A 22,709-nucleotide genomic window follows, 5' to 3' on the forward strand; every position below is an offset into this window, starting at 1 on the left:
GTTAGAGACCAACCTGGCCAACATGGCAAAACTTCGTCTCTACTAAAAATAGAAAAATTAGCCAGGAGTGGTGGCGGGCGCTACCGGGAGGCTGAGGCATGAGAATCACTTGAACCCAGGAGGTGGAGGTTGCAGTGAGCCAAAATCACGCAGCTGCACACCAGCCTGGGCGACACAGTGAGACTCTGTCTCAAAATAAATAAAGGAATAAAATAAAAAAGAAAAAGGAGACATTATAACTGATAGCACAGAAATGCAAAGGATCATTAAAGATGATTATGGGCCAGGCGCAGTGGCTCACACCTGTAATCACAGCACTTTGGGAGGCTGAGGCGGACAGATCCCTTGAGATCAGGAGTTCGAGACCAGCCTGGCCAACATGGTGAAACTCCGTCTCTACTAAAAATACAAATATTAGTGGACATGGTGGCACACGCCTGTAATCCCAGCTACTCGGGTGGCTAAGGTATGAAAATCGCTTGAACCTGGGAGGCGGAGGTTGCAGTGAGCTGAGATCGCACCACTGTACCATCCAGTGTGGGCGACAGAGACTCTGTCAAAAAAGAAAAAAAAAAAAAAAGAAAAAAAAAGGCTGGGCATGGTGGCTCATGCCCGTAATCTCAGCACTTTGGGAGGCAGAGGCAAGTGGATTGCTTGAGGTCAGGAGTTAGAGACCAATCTGGCCAACATGGCAAAACTTCGTCTCTATTAAAAATAGAAAAATTAGCCAGGAGTGTTGGCGGGCGCCTGTAGTCCCAGCTACCCGGGAAGCTGAGGCATGAGAATCACTTGAACCCAGGAGGTGGAGGTTGCAGTGAGCCAAAATCGCGCAGCTGCACACCAGCCTGGGTGACACAGCGAAACTCCGTCTCAAAATAAATAAAGGAATAAAATAGAAAAGAAAAAGGAGACATTATAACTGATAGCACAGAAATGCAAAGTATCATTAAAGATTATTATGGGCCAGGCGCAGCGGCTCACGCCTGTAATCCCAGCACTTTGGGAGGCCGAGGAGGGCAGATCACGAGGTCAGGAGATCGAGACCATCCCGGCTAATATGGTGAAACCCTGTCTCTACTAAAAATACAAAAAAAATTTAGCTGGGCGTGGTGGCACGTGCCTGTAGTCCCAGCTACTTGGGAGGCTGAGGCAGGAGAATCACTTGAACCTGGGAGGTGGAGGTTGTAGTGAGCCGAGATCGTGCCACTGCACTCCAGCCTGGAGGACAGAGCAAGACTTTGTCTCAGAAAAAGAAAAAAAAAAAAAGATGATTATGAACTATACACCAACAAATTAGAAATCTTAACAGAAATGGATAAATTCCTGGACAAACACAACTTACCAAGATTGAACCAAAAAGAAATAGAAAATCCGAACAGACTAATTATGAGTAATGAGACGGAATTTGCAAAAAAAAGTCTCCCATCAAAAGCAAAAACAAAAAAGGGCCCAGCTAAGACCTCAGAAGCACCATCAAAAACAAAAAACAGACAAATGGCTGGGTGTGGTGGCTCACATCGGTAATCCCAGCACTTTAGGAGGCCAAGATGGGCAGATTCCTTAAGATCAGGAGTTCAAGACCAGCCTGGCTAACGTGGTAAAATCTTATCTCTATTAAAAATACAAAAACTGACCAGGCATGGTGGTACATGACTGTGGTTCCAGCTGCTCAAAAGGCTGAGCCAGGAGAATCACTTGACCCTGGGAGGCAGAAGTTGCAGTGAGCCAAGATCACGCCATTGCACTCCAGCGTGGATGACAGAGGGAGACTCTGTCTCAAAAGAAAAAAAAAAAAAAAAGACAAATGGCACTATATTAAACTAATCTTCTGCACAGCAAAGGGAAACAATCAACAAAGTACAGAGACAACCTACTGAATGGGAGAAAGCCATTCTGCAAGCTATTCATCTGATGGAAGGTTGATATCCAACATATACAAGGAACTCAAACAACTCAACAGCAAAAAAACAAATAATCCAGTTGAGGCAAATTAGCTGAAAATAGTTATCTTTCAAACGAAGACAGAAAAACAGCCAAAATGTATATTAAAAAAAAAAAAAGCTCGCCGTCTCACTAATCACCAGGGAAATGCAAATCAAAACCACAATGAGATATTATCTCACCCCAGTTGGGATGGCTATTTTCAAGAAGAAAAATAATAGATGCTAGTGAGGATGTGGAGAAAAGGGAACTCTTACACGCTGTTGGTGGGAATGTAAATTAGTACACTCATTATGGAAAACAGTATGAAAGTTCCTCAAAAAACTAACCATAGAACTACCTTATGATCCAGCAATCCCATTACTGGGTATATATCTGAAGGAAAGGAAATCAGTATGTTGAAGAGCTATTTGCACCCCTATGTTTATTGCATCACTAGTCACAATAGCCAAGATAATGGAATTAACCTAAGTGGTCATCAACAGATAAATGGATAAAGAAAATGTAGTAGGAGTCCATGTATACGAGGCGTCTAGAGAAGTCAGACTCACAGAGACAGAAAGTAGAATGGTGGTTTTCAGGGCCTGAGGGAAGGGGAAATGGGCAGTTGTTGAATGGTTAGAATTTCAGTTTGGTAAGATGAAAAGATTTCTGGAGATAATCTGATTATTTAACAATATGAATGTACTTTACTGAACTGTGCACTTAAAAATGGTTAAGATGATATATTTATGCTATGTATTTACTACAATTTTTTAAAAGAAAAAATCATTCAGAGGAAGGAAAATACATACAGAAAAAAAAATTAAAATAACTGCTGATCTCTCATCAGAAACAATGAAGGTCAGAAGACTAGAGTGGTATCCTTTAAATGCTGAAAGAAAACAGAACTGTCATTTTGGAATTCTATACCTAGCAAAATCTCTCTCAAAACTGAAGGTGAAATTAAGAAATTTCCAGATAAACGAAAGTTGGGAAAATTTCTCACCAGGTCACTCACATGGCAAGAAATGGCAAAGGGAGCTCTTCATACTAAAGAGTAAGAAAACCAGGTGAAAACCTCACTAGACATTGTTTGAGTTTTGCTTTTAACACTTATACATATTTTAAAGAAGTTAAAAGGGAAAAATAATCTTTCGCAGTTATATGCAGGTATTTACTATTTCTGTTGCTCTTCCTTCATTCCTGAAAATTCAAGTTTCCTTCTAGTACCATCTTGCTTCAGCCTGAGGAAATTTCTTATCAGTTTTTAAAAGCAGATCTCTTGGAAATGCTCTTATTTTTATCTGAGAATGTCTTAATTTTGTTTACATTCCCGAAGGATACTTTTACAGAATATAAACTCCTTGGTTGGCAGAGGGGTTTTTTTATTTTCTTCTTTTTTTTGAGACGGAGTTTTGCTCTTCTCGCCCAGGCTGGAGTGCAATGGCACGATCTCGGCTTACTGCAACCTCCGCTTCCTGGGTTCAAGTGATTCTCCTGCCTCAGCCTCCCAAGTAGCTGGGATTATAGGCGCCCACCACCATGCCTGGCTAATTTTTTGTATTTTTAGTAGAGACGGGGTTTCACCATGTTGGCCAGACTGGTCTTGAACTCCTGACCTCAGATGATTCACCCGCCTCGGGCTCCCAAAGTGCTGGGATTACAGGTGTGAGCCACAGTGCCCGGCAGCAGAGGGCTTTTTCTTTCCATTAGTTTCAAGTGTGTTTTCCTTTATTACATGGAATGTTGTTTTCATAGGAGCTTTGAAATCTGTGTCTGATAATTCCAACATCTGGGTTATTTTGAGGTTTGTACCTGTGACTTCCATTGAGAATGGGTTATATTTTTCTGGTTTTCAATATGCTGAGACATTTTGGATTACAGATCCTGAATGCTGTGAACATGATGTTGTGTAGGGGCTGGGTTCTGTTATAATCCCATGGAGAAGTGCTATTTTTTTGTTTGTTTTGAGACGGGGTCTCACTCAGTCGCCCAGGCTGGAGTGCAGTGGCGTGATCTCGGCCTACTGCAACCTCCACCTCCTGGCTTCAAGCGATTCTCCTGCCTCAGCCACCTGAGTAGCTGGGACTACAGGGGCCCACCAGCAAGCCCAGCTAATTTTTGTATTTTTAGTAGAGATGGGGTTTCACCATGTTGGCCAGGTGGGTCTCAAACTCCTGACCTCAGGTGATCTGCCCACCTCAGCCTCCCAAAGTGCTAGAATTATAGGCATGAGCCACCACGCCCGGCCAAGAAGTGATATTTTTATAGGAAATCAACCTGGTTAGGCTCAGACCGCAAGTTCTGTCTCTCTTCCTGTGTATGGTAGTTCAAATCTTCATTCAGTTCACATAGCCTTTGTCACACTCGATTCGGTCTGTCCCACACGTGTGTAGCCCAAGGTGATCCTAAGACTCACGTAGTTTCATTCCCAGAGTTAGAAGATCCCTTCTCCAGCTCTCTTCATTCTGGAATACTAGTTCCTTCCAGCCCCAGTGGGGCTCCTCTTCTGGTTCCCCTACTCAGAAAGATGGGGTTTTTATGACATTTTAGCCATTTGCACTGTGCTACTTTGTGATGGGGCCCAACCTGGAGGCAAATCCATGAGAGACAAAAAGTTCATCTCTGTGTAGTCACTTTTACAAGTTCTTCGCCCTTTTACAATCTATCTCCTTTTATTTATCTTTCAGAGTCTTTGGGTATTGCACTTTGGATTTTGTCCAGAGTTTTTAGTTGTAATCAGTGGGAGGAAAGTCTGTGGTGGCTTCTGCCACCATAGTGGAACTGGAACTGCCCAATTCTTTTTCAGTTTCTATATCTATCCTAAAATCCACCATCTCTTCACCTATTATATCCTTTACCCCCCATAGATTGAAAAATTAACATAATTATTTTAAAGTCTTGTAGGCTCGGTCCAAAATCTGGGTTTATTTTGATCTCTTTCTAGATATCGAGTTCTCTCAACTATGGGTTAATGTATACGGTTTCTTCATATGTCTGGCATTTTCTCATTGTATACTGAATATTCTGGATGATATGTTATTGGAACATCATATGAAAAGCCATGTAAACTGAATTTCACTTCTTTCAAGAGTCAGATCTCTTGCAGTTTCTGCCTTTTTTATTGCTCTTCAGGGCCTTAAAAAAGTTATTTTTTAATATTTTGCCCAGAGTTTATAATTATTACAGTAGGTTTAGCATGATGCAAGCAACTCCACTACTACAAGAAAATATATAGTCTTTCTGGATTTAAGAAAGCTTCCTTCCTACCCTCCAACTTCCTTTGGAATGCTGCAAACATTATTTGAACTTATTTTCCCCAAAAGTCTCCCTGAGATCCTGCTCATTACCCTCTCATTCCCTCATCCACACAAGTGAAAACCACCACAGAGAAGAACATGGCTTGGTCAAAGGCCTACAACAATGTGACTTCCTCAGCTGCATAAAGTTCTATCTCTTCTACTAGGCTATCCCTCTACAACATGGATTTGTTCAAATTATTATGCACCTACTGTGAGCTCCATCTTCAAGTAATAGTAATGTATTAATATAAAAATCCATACTACAAGGCAGAAAGTTCCAAATGTTGTGAGACAGAGAGAATAAAAAACTGTTGTGGCAATTCAGAGAAAAAGTGAATTCCAGGTAGGAAGATTAATAGAGATTTCACAGAGGAGGTAGGGGTGCAGAGAGTGGGCCCTAATGGCTAATTCAAGCAGAGATGTTTCTACGTTTGTTCTCTGATGCGTCAGCAGGATCACTGGAGTGGTGGCGGTGGCAATTGTTAATACTATATAAAGCCTTCTACTTAAAGTGTGAGCTGTAGACAAGCTGCACTGGTATCATCTGGAGTTTATTAGAAAGGACCCCAGGACCTAGGCCAGGTTTACTGAGTCAGAGTGAGCATTTCAGTAACATCTTCAGGTATTTCACATGCATGTTAAAGTCTGCAAGGCACTGCGGCTAAGTACTTTGCCTTTCACTAGAACTATGATTTTAAGACCTCACATTCTCTGCTCCCGGGCAGTTGTATATGTAGTAGAAGAGGACGGGGCATAAGAAGAACAGGTAAAATGTATTTACTCTCTACTACTATTTTATGTATGTTTTATCATTTTACGCTCATTAGTAAGCCTTTGAGTTAGTTACTCCCATTCTGAAGATAAGAATATTGAAGGTTAATTAGGTTAAATAATTGGCCCAAGATCACAAAGAAAGTAAAAGAACCTGAATGTGAACCCATATCCAACTGACTCCAAAGCCTGAACATGCGTTTCATTATACCATACTGCCTATCTCTGGTCAGTGATTCGGGAGAATCAGGTACGCCACTAACTAGTTCAGTGACCTTGGCTAACTCACTCTGTCTTTTTAGGACTCAGCTCTTCATGTATAAGTTGATGGAAGTTGAACTAGTGAAAGTTCACAAACAAATCAATCATGTTGCTTCATGAAAATGGGTATCTGAGGCAGCCTTAAGATTGAGTGTTGGGACCTCTTCTGTGTGACAGCAGATGACTCAGAAAAACAAAAGTAGGGTAGCATAGTGAAGAGAAAAGAGTACAGGACCAGAAACAAGAAGACCTGGGTTCTAGCCCAACCTCTGCTATTTATTAGTCATGATTCTCAGTTTCTTCATCTTTAAAATGGAGATAAATTTTGTATACTGGCTACTTCTCAGTGTGTTGATTGGTTCAAATGAGATTATGTATGAAAATATTCTCAAGGACAAAATCAAGTAATACATTAGTACAGTCATTTTTCTATTTGCCTTGTCATAACATGAATTAGATCTTGTAAGTTAATTAAAATGTGATTTGTAATCTGCTGGCTATGGTAGCAACTGGGAATTAGCTCTGGCAATGCCTATCAGCTCTGCACTTTTGCTTACCCTAACAAGGAGAATAAAACATAATAAATATATTTACAGGTTCTGCACCTGTGAAAGAGCTGATGATGTCAGAAAAACAAAAGACCATTATCCTAGAGCAGGGAGTCCTTGCTCTAGAACTTTGTTACGATGGAAATTTTCTGTATCTGTGCTGTCTGGTACAGTAGCCCCTAGACATATGTGTCTACTGAGGACTTGAAATGTGGCTAGTACAACTAAGGAACTGAATTTTACATTTTATTTCATTTTAATTAATTTAAATTTATGTAGACATACGCAGGTAGTAGCTACCATACAGAACAGTGCAGTTCTAGAGCAAAAGCAAGGTATGGATTTGTTCAACAATGTTATGGTTTTATAGCTATACTTTTAAGGCCAACAAGTAAATTGACTGTTTTTTTGCAATTCGGAAACTGTGTCCCCTAATGCCTTCACTCCTGCCTCCAAATCAAACATTTTTTATAGCATGATTTTTGATAATGGAAGGTTTCTCTGGAACCCAGTTATCACTGTGTAGCAACACAGATGATGCCAATAAAAGATGAAGGCTACAGAAGCAAAAAATTGTGTTTTGTCATAGATGTGTTTGTTTACCTCAAACAATATAATGTTTTGCTTGTCTTTAAAAAAGCAAGGACTGAAAAGTACTAGGCCCTGTGAGTGGTCACTAACCCACCTAATGGCTGTGGCAGCCTCCTACCTTGCATTTTCTGCTCTTCGGCTTATGCACTGGTGCAAGTAGAGATACTCCTGAGGTGCGCTGGTGGACAAGGTGGGCTGCATGTGGTTTGACACAGGGGGTTCAAACGTGAACAGAGTTGGCTGGCTGGAGTGTGATGGGGCTGAGGACTTGCGCTCTCGGAGAAGGTGCTGGCTAGAGCTGCTGAGCTCAGCTGGAGAAGAGCGGGGGCCATGACCGGCTGAGGAAACGTTTCTCAGGGAGTCTGTGAAAAGGAGAAATAGCTCTGTGAATGAAAAAGGAAGGAAATGTATCCTTATCCCAAAGTGAGTTGTCAGAGGAAGAAAAAAGAGTAAGAGTAGAGGCAATAATCCAGCAGTAGCATTCTCTCCCTCTCACATACCTGCCCCTTGCTGCCCTCCTGGCCATCTTGGTTGAAGAAGAGGTCCTCTTTACCTCTGTACTGCTTCTGGGGTATCCTGGAGGCGACTTCCTATCACAGTCTAGGCCATATCTGCCCCACTTCCAGGAAGTACGGCTACCTGTGTTCTAGGAGTGTGACCCTGACCCTCAGGCAAGGTCTGCCTCTAGAGTAATGAGTACTACCACCTTCCCACTCTTTGGTGGCTCCTGCTGTCGTCAAAGGATGAAATCATGTCTTTTGCAGCAACATGGATGCAGCTGAACATCATTATCCCAAGTGAATTAATGCAGAAACAGAAAACCAAATACCCTAATGTTCTCACTTATAAGTTGGAGCTAAATACAGGGTGCACATGGACATAAAGACAGAAACAGTAGACACTGGGGATTATGTTAACAGGGAGGGAGAGAGGGGGACAAGGACTGAACAACTACCTATGGGGTACAATGCTATTTGGGTGACAGGATGAACAGAAGGCCAAACCTCAGCATTAGACAATATACCCATGTAACACACTTGCACATGTACCCTGGCATCTGAAAAACAAGTTGAAATTAAAAAAAAAAAAAAAAAAGAAATTTAAACATCTAATTACAGGAAAAAAAAAAAAGCTGAGGCTGGTTTTGTTAAATGAGGCTTTGCTTACTGAAGACTCACTAATTGAGGCTCTGGACTGTGCCTTACTGCATTAATGATAAAAGCACAAATGCATTTGGAGCTGTCCCTTAAGACTGGACTCCAGCTGCTCCTGCCTGGCCTCCTAAGACCTCCAAGGACAGTTACATTCCCCACCGCCCACCACTCCCTGTCTATTGGTCATTTTCCCTCTTATCTCAAACTCTCCTCTGTTGTGTTAGAAAGTGAGGTATTAAGGACGGATAATAGCTTATAGTACTACACCCCAAGCCAAGGACATTATTCATTTGGCTGGCTCTCTAAGCTTAGTCCAAATTCCTTAGCATAACATACAAGGCTTTTGACAGTCTGACCTACTTCCTGCTTTTCTCCACCCATAAACAAGGCATATGGAAGCATCATCAGTCCCTGAACACACCAGCCTCTTTTATGATTCTTTGTTTTGGCTTCTGCTGTTCCTTCCGCTTGGATTTCACCTCTACTCTACTGGCAAACTCATATGCAGACTTTCAGACCCTACACGGATATCATATTCTCTCCAAAATCTTCCTGGACTTGCCTCTTCTTCTGTGTGCCAACAGCACATGGCCCATGCTCCCATTATATCCATGGTCACTATGCTTCCTTGTCTAACCCATGGCTTTCTGAGAACAGTGACTGTGATGTTGTTACCATTACAGTCCCAGCATTTACCTAATAAAGGCAAGGTACATAGCAGGTTCTTAGTTCATGTCTGCAGACTAAGCAAACACAACACATTCATTCAGCAGTCAAAAATTCCACTAGTGAAACTTCTTGTTCAATAGAAATGAAAGTTTAAAGATGTAATTTTAGGCAGTATGATAGCTGGTGGGTTAACGTTTTGGTGGTGTTGATTTTCTAGGGTTATTCAACTCATGTCAGAGGGGACACAGTTCACCTTCTACTCCCTGTCATCTGACCTATCTCAGGCTGTACCCTTCTCATGGTCCTAGGCAGGATCACCAGCTCATTAATGCTCTACAGTATTAATTACTATCCAGGCATTTCTGGTGCTGGGCAGGACACCTTCTGCCAGTGTACAACAGAAAAAGCTGATGGGCCTCTGGGGAAAAACTGTTCCGTTGACAGCTGTATTGACCCCAAAAATGAACTCCCATTACAAGTCTTTCAGTAAACTGGACACTTGTTAACAGAATCGATGGCTCATTACTCCATTAGATTTGCAAGATGAACTCTCTAATAGTGGAGGAGAGAGGGTTTACACTATGGGAGAGAGTAGCCACAGGGGCATGGAAAGAACACAAGCTACTGCCTAAGAAGAGGCAAAAAGCAAGCCTCTGGTCAGATTCTGTATTCTCTGTTGTCTCGCTGGACTCCTCTTCCTTTGCCTGCCCCTTCAGTGGAGGCATTCATCAGGGCTCCACTCTAGACCCTCCTATAGCCTCTCTCTCCCGCTGGAGACTCTCCAGGGGGTAATCCTGTCCACTTCCACAGCTTCAGTTACCACCTATGTGCTGACAACTCTCAAATCTTCATCTCTAGCTTAGTTCTCTCTCCGGGACTCCCTGCTATATATCCCTTCACCTGCTGAGCACCTCCCTTCAGATATCCCACTAGTGGGCCAAACTCAACAATCTAAATTGACCTCTTCATCACTCATATTCCCTGTCTCAGTGAGGTCCATCATCACCAGCCAATCAGTTCTCCAAGCCAGAAGTCCAGGCATTATCTATGACTGTTCTGTTTCTCAGCAACCATGTCACGTCATTATGTCACTGTCCCTCTTAAAACTCTTCTGTTATACCTCAGATGACTCACAAATATCTTTTTTTTTTTTTTTTTTTTTTTGTGAGACAAAGTCTCGCTCTGTCATCCAGGCTTAAATGCAGTGGTGCGATCTCGGCTCACCACAACCTCTGCTTCCGGGGTTCAAGTGATACTCCGGCCTCAGCCTCCTGAGTAGCTGTAACTATAGGTGTGCGCCATGACGCCCAGCTAATTTTTGTATTTTTAGTAGAGATGGGGTTTCACCATGTTGGCCAGGATGGTCTCCATCACCACTGCCTCAGCCTCCCAAAGTGCTGGGATTACAGGCGTGAGCCACCACGCCCAGCCAAAGCTCTCTTTTTTAGAGACATGGTCTTGCTCTGTTGCTCAGGCTGGAGTGCCATGGTGCAATCGTAGCTCACTATAACCTCGAACTCCTGGGCTCAAGCAATCTTCCTGCCTTAGCCTCCCGAATAGCCAGAACTACAGGCATGCACCACCACGCCAGGACAATTTTAAAATTTTTTTTGTAGATACAGGATCTCACTATGTTGCCCAAGCTAGTCTTGAACTTCTGGCCTTAATCAATCCTCCTGCCTCAGCCTTCCAAAGGGCTAGGATTACAGGTATAAGGCCCTGCACCCAGCCTCTTTTTTTTAAAGACATTTTCCTGTTTCTTTCTTCAACCTTGTTTCTTACCTGTGCTTCCCTGTGTTTCAAATAAAATTCCAGGAAAATACCAACCTTTCTCTCATCACTTTGTACATCAGGCTGTAAACACAGTGATGGCAGAGATTTTGATGGTTTTATCCTCATGATTAAGCCCAGTGTGTGACACAATTCAATACATACGTGTTGATCAAAGAAAGTACACACCATAAGAAATCATTATTCCTCAGTAACATTCACTGACTCCTCATTGCCTTCAGAATAAAGTTAAGTTTCCTTAGTATTACAAGAAATGCCATTGACACAACCTACTTATTCTGCCTTGTCATCAAATGCATCCTTCATGCCCCCTATGTTGAATGCTTTGGCTGTGAGTATAAATAAAAGAGGAGTGACCCATCCTCACCTCTGCAGCCCCTGCCTTGAGCTCAGCCTGTGGAGTCATATCTGTGACTCAGTCTATTTAGCTGCATACTTGGGGAAGTCACTTCACCTCTCAGAGTCTCAGTCTCCTTATTTACAAACCAACATAGAGCAGCTATAAGGATGAAAAGAATGAAATACACATAACATCTATAAAATCTTGAATGTCATAGGTACATGGAACACCTTCTATCACTTATGTACCCCTAGTGCCTAGAACAGCCCCAGCCATGGTACGTATTCAATACACATTTGTTGACTGATCATACTGAAAAAATAATTTTCCCTGGCGCAAACATCCAAAGATGCGTGTTTCTTGTGGTCAAAATCAGAGAGGTTTTAAAGGTCTGTTAATAAGATGAAGTAGGGATTAGGATGAATTGGGCCTTCATCCAACAGAAACTTAGATTTCTACTCTACCAGCACAAAGCCATGTCAATGAAACTAGCCAGCTCCATCTAATGATCTATAGCTTAGCTGGGTGCAATAGCTCATGCTTGTAATCCCAACGTTTTGGGAGGCCAAGACAGGAGGGTTGCTTGAGGTCAGGAGTTTGAGACCAGCCTGGGAAACCTAGTGAGAGTCGTCTCTATCAAAAATTAAAAAATTAACTGGGCGTGGTGGTGTGTGCCTGTAAGCCTAGCTACTCAGGAGGCTGAGGTGGGAAGATTGCTTGAACCCAAGAGACTGAGGCTGCAGTGGGCTATGATCGCGCCACTGCAATCAGCCAAGATGACAGAGTGACACCTTGTCTCTAAAAAAAGAAAAAAGAAAAAAAAAAAGTATTTAGCTCTAGAAAAATTCTTTCAAAGCTGTTTTGGCACTAAAACTTGCCAAAATCCCACTTCTGCTTGCAACTTTAAAAAGAGCTCTGCCTGAATTTATGTGATTATTTCTTAGTGTCTATACTAGGTTGACTAGTGTCCTTCCAAAACTCATGTCTACCTGGTATTTCAGAATGTGACCTTACTTGAAAATAGCGTCTCTGTACATAGTTAAGAGGAGGTCATATTGGATTAGGGTGGGCCCTCATCCAATGAACTGGTATCCTTATAAAAGAGACACAGAGACAGAGAAACACACAGGCAGAATACCACGTGATGTATGGGTCAAGGTAGAGATCAAAATGATGTATCTACAAGCCAAGGAATGCCAAGGACTGCTGGCAGCCACCAGGAACTAACGGAAAGGTAGAAACAGACTCTCCTTAGAGCACCCAGAAGGAACCAATACCACCAATGCCTTAATTTTGGATATCTAGCCTCCAGAACTGTGAGAGAGTAAAGTTTGAGGTAATTTGTCATGGCGGTCCTAGGAAACCAATATATACCATAAAACCTAAAACATCAAACAAGGTTTTCTTGCTTATCTCAGGAAAAATAATTACAAAGCTAAATTCAGAGACAATTTTTCTGGAATAAGATTTTCTCATTTTGGACCCTGAAGGCTGAGTACCCCTGCTACTTCTTCCTCCATGGTTCCAACCCCCAATTCTGATGAGCTGCCTGTGCCCCAACAGATGAGGTTCCGGAGAGGTGCTACCTTACTTTCCTCATCAGTTGGAGGCAAGAGCTTCAGCCAACTTGGGTTTGGCGCTGTTTTGTTTTGCTCACTGAAAGCTGCTCCCTTCAGATGGCTTGCCGTTGGTAAGTGGAGTACATTCTACATGTCCATTCTGGACAGGGCTGATTACTAGGCTTGGTACTGCTGTGATTCATGGCTCCATCACCCCTCAGGGTCACTCCCTATAATTAAAGTTTTCAAATATACTTCCAAACATTTCATAGAACAAAAACGACATAGTGTGCTACATGTAACAGAAAAAAATGTATTAGGCTAATAGTGGAGAGACTTGGCTCTGTTCCTAGATCTGCCTAAAGGCAGATCTGCTTGCTATTTGACCTGCAGCAAATCACTTAGCCTCAGTTGCTTCATCTGTAAAAAGGGACTATTACTATCTAGGATAACTTGCCCTGCAGTTTATCACAGAGGGTTGCTGAAAGGATTGAATTAAAACACACACACCAAAAACCTGTAGATGAATGTCCATATCAGCATTATCCATGATAGCCAAAAAATGGAAACAACCAAAATGTCCTGACGAATGGATAAACAAAATGTGATATATCCACACAATGGAGTATTATCTAGCCATAGAAATAAAAAATATTGATATAGGTTATCTTGATGAACGTTCAAAATATTACGCTAAGTGAAAGAAGCCAATCATAAAAGACCACAGATCTAGAGTTTTGTAAGAAGGTGGGAGGAGTGTTTGTATGCTGGGCAGGCTTCCCAGGGGTGATTGTGGAAAGGAAAGGGAGTGATTCTAGAAATGATTTCATTTATGTGAAATATCTAGAAGAGGCAAATCCGCAGGGATGCGAAATAGATTAGTGGTTACCTGGGGGCAGCCATGGGGGAGTGAGAATAGATCTAAGTGGGTTGAAATTTTACTCCCAGTGAGTGAACCTCATGCATGGGACAGAAGTCAGGAGACCAGGAATCCAGTTCCAGCTCTGCCATAAACTAGCAGTGAGATCATGTGTGGTCGCTGAGCTTTAATTCATAACTATCAAGTATTGGAGGATAATCCCTAGCCTACCTGTCTGTCACACTGGGTTGTTTTAGGAGGTGAATGAGGTAAGGGTTTGGAAGCAAATCCATGCACATGCATAAGGCATTAATAGGATTTGTTTTTATTGCCTGGGTACCACTTGGGAGAAGAAAAGAATGGTGAAAATAAAGGAAGATATTAAACAATGTGTGGCTGGGGTGTTTTTGGTACTTCTTGCTGTGTAACTGACCTTCCTAATGACCCAAAACACAAGAAGAAAATGGAGGTTTCTAGACTCCTGGCCTGAGCTTCTATCTCCAAGTCTAGACTAAAGATAATGCCCACAAATGCCTGAGTCAATCTATTTTCTTTTAAACAGTTTTTTTTTTTTCCTTCTTCCTGGCTTCTTTTTAGGGCCCTACAGAATCACTCCCCTTCCTTTCCACAATCACCGCTGGGAAGCCTGCCCAGCATACAAACACTCCTCCCACCTTCTTGCAAAACTCTAGAACAGGAAAGCTCTGAAGGATTTCAGCCGAGGAGCCCAGCCCAGGCCAGCCCAGCCATCGACTGGCTAGTGATAACATGAGCAGGAAAGGGGTGGTTGGCGGGAGTTTCTGGAAAAGATGACTGGCCAAATAATGACTAGTTCCCTTATCTCAGTGCCCTTTTCATTTCTCCCCCCAAAATTTATCCCCACCCTCAAGCCTCAGTGGGTCTCAGAACCCATAAAGTGGTAGACCAAAAGCCATACTAGAGCTGAATTCAATGTCTGACTCTGCTAACTCCTAGCTCTGTAGCCTTGGATATGTTAATAAGTCTTTTAAATTCTCACTTGTTCAATAGGGCTAAGTACTTCGTAGGACTGCTGTGAGGAATAGAGATCATTTTATAGCATGCATTTAGCATAGTACTTAGCTACTGTTATTGCTCCTATTCCTGGAGTGCACATGGAGCTGGTTGAGACCTTGAGATTGGCCAAAGAGGTACGAGCTGCTTTCCAAGACATGACGGATGCTTGGAAGGTAACCGTCACTGTTTCAGTCACAATTATACTCCGTACAGATGGTATATGGGGAATTAATGAGAACCAAAAGGACAACAGTGACTGTGGTAATCACAGCTGCCATTTACTAAGCACCTACTATGTGCCTCTAGTCTACCCTGTGAGGTACATATTATTACCTCCATTTTTTTTTTTTTTTGGATGAAGAAAAATAGGCTCAGAGACATCAATAGCAAACTCTGGGGTCACACAGCCAGAAAGAGGCATAGCCTAAATCTGAATCAGATCTCACAGTCTCCAAAGCCAATTTTTTTCACCTGTGTAGAGGAAGAACTCCCACAAGAGCCCTATGAGGTGAATGGTACTAGGGAAGCAAAGTTAAAATATAAGGAAGGGGTTCCAGGCCTGGCTCTACTGCCTACTGGCTGAGTGAATCTGGGCACACCATTTCATCTTCCCAAGCCTCGCTGTCTCTATTTACAAAAAGAAGAGGTTGGATTAGATCAGGGGTACACATCAAAGTTATCTCTGGGAAATATAAATGCAGAGAGCTGGTCCCACCTCAGACCTCATTAGTCATATTTACAGATTAGGATCCACTGGTTTGGTTTTAACAATCTCTGGTTCTTAATTCTGGGGCAGAGACAGAAGGGTTAGGGTCTACTGAAGAAAAGGCAAAGCAGGCTTTGAGTGACAAATGAAAGAGCAAATATTTCCAAAAACCTTTCTTTGCATCATCAAAATTGCAAATTGATAAGCATCCATGTTCCCTCTGGCCCTTCACATATCTATGGCTCCAAAGGAACAAGGTGTAACAAAAATAACCCTGATGTGGACTTCCCAGACACAGGTTCTGAAACTATTTTATTTAATTTTTTTCCCCTCAATGAGAAACATGTATTTAAAGGTTTTCTTAAGAAGCTTCTTAGAGTTGAATTATAAATTTTTTTTAATTTTTAATTTTCTTTTTTTTTTTTGAGACAAGGTCGCACTCTGTTGTCCAGGTTGTAGTGCAGTGGCACAATTATGGCTCAATGCAGCCTCAACCTCCTGGGCTCAGGTGATTCTCCCACTTTGGCCTCCCAAAGTGCTGGAACTATAGGCGTGCACCACCGTGCCTGGCCTGAATGTATAAACTTTAAATAGCACATATAATATATGAATCAATGTTATAATTCCATACACAGGGTACCCTTTTTGACTTTCATAAATTTATAATGTTTTCATTGGCATTTTTTCTTTTTAAACTTTTAGGTTCAGGGGTACACGTGCAGGTTTGTTATGTAGGTAAACTTGTGTCATGGGGGTTTGATGTACAGATTATTTCATCACCCAGGTACTAAGCCTAGTACCCAATAGTTATTTTTTCTGCTCCTCTCCCTCCTCCTACCCTCTACCCTCTGGTAGGCCCTTGTGCCTGTTATTCCCTGGTTTGTGTCCATGTGTTCTCATCATTTAGCTACCACTTATAAGTGAGAACATGTGGTGTTTGGTCTGAAACTATTTTATTACAGGGCCTTGAGCAAAACTTTTAATCTCTTTATACCTCATTTCCCACACTGTCAAATGCCAAAGAGAACACCTACTCAACAGGGTTCTTTTGAGGATTTGATGATATGAAATATAGGTAAATAGTAATTATTAAACACTCAATAAATGGCTGTCGGCCTGACACTTGTCCCATTATTTATTACTAGAAGTGGAATGGTGGTAAAATTGTAAAAGTTCTAGTGCAGAGAGGATGACGAAAGAATTTTGAGAACAGTATTTGATAGGTGGTCCCTGTAGAAAGCTCATTGAAAAACAAGGAACATATGAAAATCCTAAAAACAAAAGCATGCTGACAGGTGCTGAGGGCAAGGCTGGATCCAAAGCTCCAGGTCACTTTTAATCATAAGCCTGCATAATTTATGACAGAGGAAATTCATAAATTCAAGGCCAAACATAAAATGGCTCCACTTTACACAGTAACTCACATAATATAGCAATTGGAAGGGTCCCCAGAGTCCAGTCTCTAATTTATCACTACCACCCTCCTCCCACCTCTCAAATCTCTCATCTACAGTTTGAGAAACTGTGGCCCAGAGAAATAAGACTTGTCCAAGGCCACACAGAAGGTCAGAAGTGAACTCTGGAATAAGAATTCAGATCTTAGTCCAAGAGCCCTTCCCCTGAATTAAAAGATGTATCGCTATGAATGAAAATGTACTCTCTATAACGTCGGCCTGGGGGCAGGAGCAATCAAGCTATGAGATCTGGTCAGGACACTAGCTGACCAGATCTGTTATTTGTTTTGAGTTTATATTATCACTCATTATTTGCATGGTAAGTAAACATTTGTGGATCAAAGTACTAAACACTAGTATAAATAGATCCCCGAGTTCAGAAATATAAGTTTCCTAATGTTTATAAAAACTATAAAGCGGAGGAAGAAAAAAGAGACAGAGGCAGGCAGTAACATGAGATCCCATGAGATCTTTCTGGGCCTATGATTCACCATCCCCCTTCCAAGGGAAGACTCTGAGAAAGAACACCATCTCCGCTAGGGAGAGCCAAGTCAGAACATCCTGACCTTGATGCATACGATCTCACAGTATACATTAGCAGAAACTGATCCTGTGAAAGCCAAAGAGGAAAGAGAGCGAGTGATTGTAGCTCAGTGGCACAGCACAGTTCCTGGTCACACGTCCTTTTACAACCTTCTTTGGCTCGAGGCATCTCATTTTAGAGATGGAGTTAGAATCTAACTAATTCTCCCTAGTTAGAATTAATCATGCCTTCTAAATCTTTTTTTTTTTTTTTGGATGGAGTCTTGCTCTTGTCTCCCAGGCTGGAGTGCAATGGTGCCATCTTGGCCCACTGAAACCTCCACCTTCTGGGTTCAAGTGATTCTCCTGCCTCAGCCTCCTGAGTAGCTGGGATTACAGGCACCCACCACTACACCCGGCTAATTTTTGTATTTTTAGTAGTGTCGGGGTTTCACCATGTTGGCCAGGGTGGTCTCGAACTTCTAACCTCAGGCGATCTGCCCGCCTTGGCCTCCCAAAGTGCTGGGATTACAGGCGTGAGTCACCGAGCCCAGTCTATGCCTTCTAAATCTTTTGTAGTACGTAATTTTATCATTTATTCTAATTGGGAATTGACAAATCCGTCATATGAAGTGAAACTATAAGCTGTTAGAATCCAGGATCCAGATCATCTCTTTTTCTCTGATCGTGTTTAGCACAATGTTCTATGCCTAGAAAATGTTCCAATTAGAACAAGGAGGTCCCAGCCCTTTGGGAGGCAAAGGCAGGAGGATCACTTGAGCTCAGGTGTTCAAGGCCAGCCTGGGCAACATTGGAAGATGCTGTCTGTCTGTCTCTCTCCATATATGTATGTATGTGTGTGTGTATATATGTGTGTGTGTGTGTGTGTATGTATGTGTGAGATATATACATGTATACACATACATATATATGTATATATCTCACATATACACACACGCACACGTGTACACATATGTGTGTATATATAAATATATACACATATATATGTACACATATATGTGTGTATATATAAATATATACACACATATGTGTACACATATGTGTGTGTGTATATATATTTATATATATATACACACATATATATCTCACACATACATATAAATTAGCTGGGCATTGTGGCAGATGCCTGCAGTCCTAGACTGGGGGCTGGGGAGCTGAGGTGGGAGGATCACTTGAGCCCAGGAGGTCGAGGTTGCAATGAGCTGTGACCACACCACTGCACTCCAGCCTGGGCGACAGAGTGAGACCCTGTCTCAACAAAACCAAAACCAAAACCAAAACCAGAACCAGAACAAGCGGTCTTCAAGAAACACACTAGAGCAGCAAGTTCTGTTGGAATCTTTCCTCCCTGGGTTAGAAGAATGAGCAAATGGGATCCAAATGTAAACAGTTCTTTACGGTACAAGAAAGTGTTATCACTTAGTGAGGTTTTCTGGGTTGTGTGTATTTCTGTTTGGGGACAGCAAGTCTATATTTAGCCATGCACTGTCCTGTTGATTTGCAAGAGGTCAGGTTACAAGCTTTGTTTATACCTATTGTACCCCTCAGTTGTGGCAGACCCTTCTCCTGTTCCTTCGTGTGGGGCTTGGGTTGGTTAGTTGGTCCCATCAAGGATTCATTCATATTTGAAATGAAGCACTCTTGTGATTTACTTAGGGTCAGGAGCAGGTACTGGAGGCACTACTGAGCTGCAGGCCAGCCCCAAAGGGTGGCCTATGCTTTATGAGCTTACATGCAGTCAGAAAGAACAAATTTATATTCAGAGGAGCACTTCAGCCCTCCCCTGAGGAACTTTGGGAACCCATTAGTTTTCCCACAGGAATCAATCCATCAAGTGGGTACAATAAGTTCACGTTAATGATGCATTTGACCCTTGTAACCTTTCCACAGAAATATCCAAAATACATCACTGTATTTTGAAGCTAACCAACTTTATAAGAGATAAGCTTTCCCCTCCTTTCACAGTGACTCTGAGACAACTGGCAATTGGTGTAAAACAGAAGCGTCAGACATATCAGTTGTGGATGCTTATCAAGAATCGTGATCAGCGGCAATAATCACAAGATTGCACTTTAAACTGATCTAGTATGGATGGCTAGGCTGGGATTCAAAGAGCTCCAGTTTTGCCTAGGGAATTATGAGATCTGCAGAACTCTCTGAAGGGGAACTTCGGCTTCAGGAGAGGCAGTGTGCTACTGGGAAAGGAACATGCACATTGGAGTCCGAATCTCAGCTTACTAGTTGTGAAACCTAGGGATGGTACCTGAATCCAGGAGTTCTAATTTGTAAAATTTATAAAACAGCTACCTGAAGAATTGTTCTGGGGAATAAGAAATGCCACAGTCCCTGCACATAGGTGCTCCACAAACGGTAGTTGGCCCTCAGCACTGCACTATGGGAGGTAACCTGGTGAGGGAAAAGATCTTGAACTCTGTGTTCCCAGACCTGCAGGGTTTGAACAGAGGCAGGATCTGTTGCAGAGGGTACAAAAATGGGGTCAGCTGGCCGGGCGCGGTGGCTCACGCTTGTAATCCCAGCACTTTGGGAGGCCGAGGCGGGCGGATCACGAGGTCAGGAGATCGAGACCACAGTGAAACCCCGTCTCTACTAAAAAAAATACAAAAAATTAGCCGGGCGTGGTGGCGGGCGCCTGTAGTCCCAGCTACTCGGAGAGGCTGAGGCAGGAGAATGGCGTGAACCCCGGAGGCGGAGCTTGCAGTGAGCCGAGATTGCGCCACTGCACTCCAGCCGTCTCAAAAAAAAAAAAAAAAAAAAAAAAAAAAAAAAATGGGGTCACTGCCTGTTTGAAAGAGGATCAGTATAGACCACAGACCCACTACCTGTAGTTTCCCTAATCATCTCCCAGACTTGTCTCTTGTTGCCTCGCCATCTCTAGGTTTTTAAAATTAGGGTCCAAAAGGGAGAGTTGTCTTTTTAACACCACTGGGAAGGCCAAAATACTATCTGTACTGAGTGGGCCTGCATACTGAGTACACTATTTGAGCAGGCCTGCCAAGGCATATTATTACACTAGAACAGGGGTCAGCAAACCACAGCCCATACATTCATCTGGTCTGTTTCTGTGGTTTTACTGGAACACAGCTACATCAACTCATTTACATAATTGTTTATGGCTGCATATATATACTACAACAGCAAAGCTGAGTAGTTGCTACAAAGTACAGATGGCAAAGCCTAAAGTATTTACCATCTGGCCCTTTACAGAGAAAGTTTCCTGACCCTTAGACTAAAAGTTCTCACTCTGGTTTGCATAATCATGTCCTCCTTCAAAATATTAGCATCTAATGTAAGTTCATCACTAAGGAGACAGATTTAAGCTAAAACTGAAACCAACGAATCCCAAATTTATGTTTTGAAATAACCAAGAGAAGAAATGACAAGATAAGCTAGTTTGAAGAGCCCATTAGTATTATTATAAGAAACCATATTCCTTTTTATTATAGCACACTTTAGGCACAAACAACATGCTAGTTGTTGGTCAGCATACAGAATTTAAAGATTCAAGAGTCTGGCTGGGCGCGGTAGCTCACGCCTGTAATCCCAGCACTTTGGGAGGCCAAGGCGGGCAGATCACGAGGTCAGGAGATAAAGACAATCCTGGCTAACACGGTGAAACCCCATCTCTACTAAAAATACAAAAAATTAGCCGGGCATGGTGATGGGTGCCTGTAGTCCCAGCTACTCGGGAGTCTGAGGCAGGAGAATTACTTGAACCCGGGAGGCAGAGGTTGCAGTGAGCCGAGATCGCGCCATTGCACTCCAACTTGGGCGACAGAGCAAGACTGTCTCCAAAAAAAAAAAAAAAAAAATCAAGTGTCTAATATGGTAAACTTGTACTAACAAGCTTAAATCACCAGCTTGTTCTTCTTTCTGATTCTTAACCATTTATTCTTTTTCCATATCACAGAAGCACAGGTCTGGAAATAACCCAAGGGATCATTTAGTTTAATATTAATACTTTACTGACAGAAAGCCTACAGTCAGAGAGATCAAGTGATTTTCTTACCAGTGACTGAATGCCCAGTCACCTGGGCAAGGATGTCAGTCTCTTGTCAATGTTTTAAGTAAAACATCTCATTGGGGGAGCAATAAACATAAGTTCTGGGTATATTTTTCTACTGTAAGGAAAATGAGAACAGCTTTTATTTACCAATCTAACATATCTCCATTAAATTCTCTAAAAAGTCCAACATTATGACTGAAAAAGGTCTGGCCGGGCGCGGTGGCTCACGCTTGTAATCCCAGCACTTTGGGAGGCCGAGGCGGGCGGATCACGAGGTCAGGAGATCGAGACCACGATGAAACCCCGTCTCTACTAAAAATACAAAAAATTAGCCGGGCGTGGTGGCGGGCGCCTGTAGTCCCAGCTACTCGGAGAGGCTGAGGCAGGAGAATGGCGTGAACCCGGGAGGCGGAGCTTGCAGTGAGCCGAGATTGCGCCACTGCACTCCAGCCTGGGTGACAGAGCGAGACTCTGTCTCAAAAAAAAAAAAAAAAAAAAAAGGTCTGAATTATTACTGACACGCTGTTTTGATAAATAGTACTGTTTTCACGTATTACATAGTACTTTCTAATTTGCTTTGATGTCAATACAAACAAGCCTGCTGGGATCATGACAGAGATTGGACTGAATCTACTGATTAATATGGGGAGAACTGACATATTAATAATACTGAGTCTTCTCCATAACATGATCTCGCTTTCCATATTCTGGGTCTTCTTTAATTTATCCCAGTAATGTTTCGTTGTTTTATGTATAGAGATCTAGGATGGTTTTTGTTAAATTGATTCCTAAGTATTTTATTTTTTGATGCCATTGTGAAGGAATTTTTTAAAAAATTTCTCTTTTTTTTTTTTTTTTTGAGACTGAGTCTCACTCTTCTTGCCCAGGCTGGAGTGCAGTGGCACGATCTCAGCTCACTGCAACCTCTGCCGCCCGGGTTCAAGTGATTTTCCTGCTGCAGCTTCCTGAGTAGCTGGGACTACAGGCACGTGCCACCATGCCCAGCTAATTTTTTTTTTTTTTTTTTAGTAGAGTCGGGGTTTCACCATGTTGGCCAGGCTGGTCTTGAACTCCTGACCCTCAGGTGGTTTATCTCCCTTGGTCTCCCAAAGTGTTGGGATTACAGGTGTGAGCCACTGCGCCCGGCCAAGACACCTTTGTTTTTGAGTACCACAATGA

The 22,709-nt window shown here is 42.4% G+C and overlaps 2 protein-coding genes across 4 annotated transcripts in view; one reads left to right on the top strand and one right to left on the bottom strand.

Annotated features, from left to right (window-relative positions):
- The window catches only part of USP35 (ubiquitin specific peptidase 35), an 82,995-nt gene that overhangs the window by 54,221 nt on the left and 6,065 nt on the right, over positions 1–22,709 (top strand). The gene's annotated exons all lie outside the window — the stretch shown is intronic.
- GAB2 (GRB2 associated binding protein 2) overlaps positions 1–22,709 on the bottom strand; it is a 199,583-nt gene that overhangs the window by 27,867 nt on the left and 149,007 nt on the right. For all 3 annotated transcript variants that reach the window (XM_032167025.2, XM_058446263.1, XM_058446262.1), the window contains exon 3: positions 7,515–7,758. In XM_032167025.2, coding sequence (XP_032022916.1) covers positions 7,515–7,758 — 244 coding nt within the window. The remainder of the gene's footprint in view (positions 1–7,514; positions 7,759–22,709) is intronic.

The sequence above is a fragment of the Hylobates moloch genome, unplaced genomic scaffold (assembly GCF_009828535.3).
Source record: "Hylobates moloch isolate HMO894 unplaced genomic scaffold, HMol_V3 SCAFFOLD_11, whole genome shotgun sequence".
NCBI lineage: Eukaryota > Metazoa > Chordata > Mammalia > Primates > Hylobatidae > Hylobates > Hylobates moloch.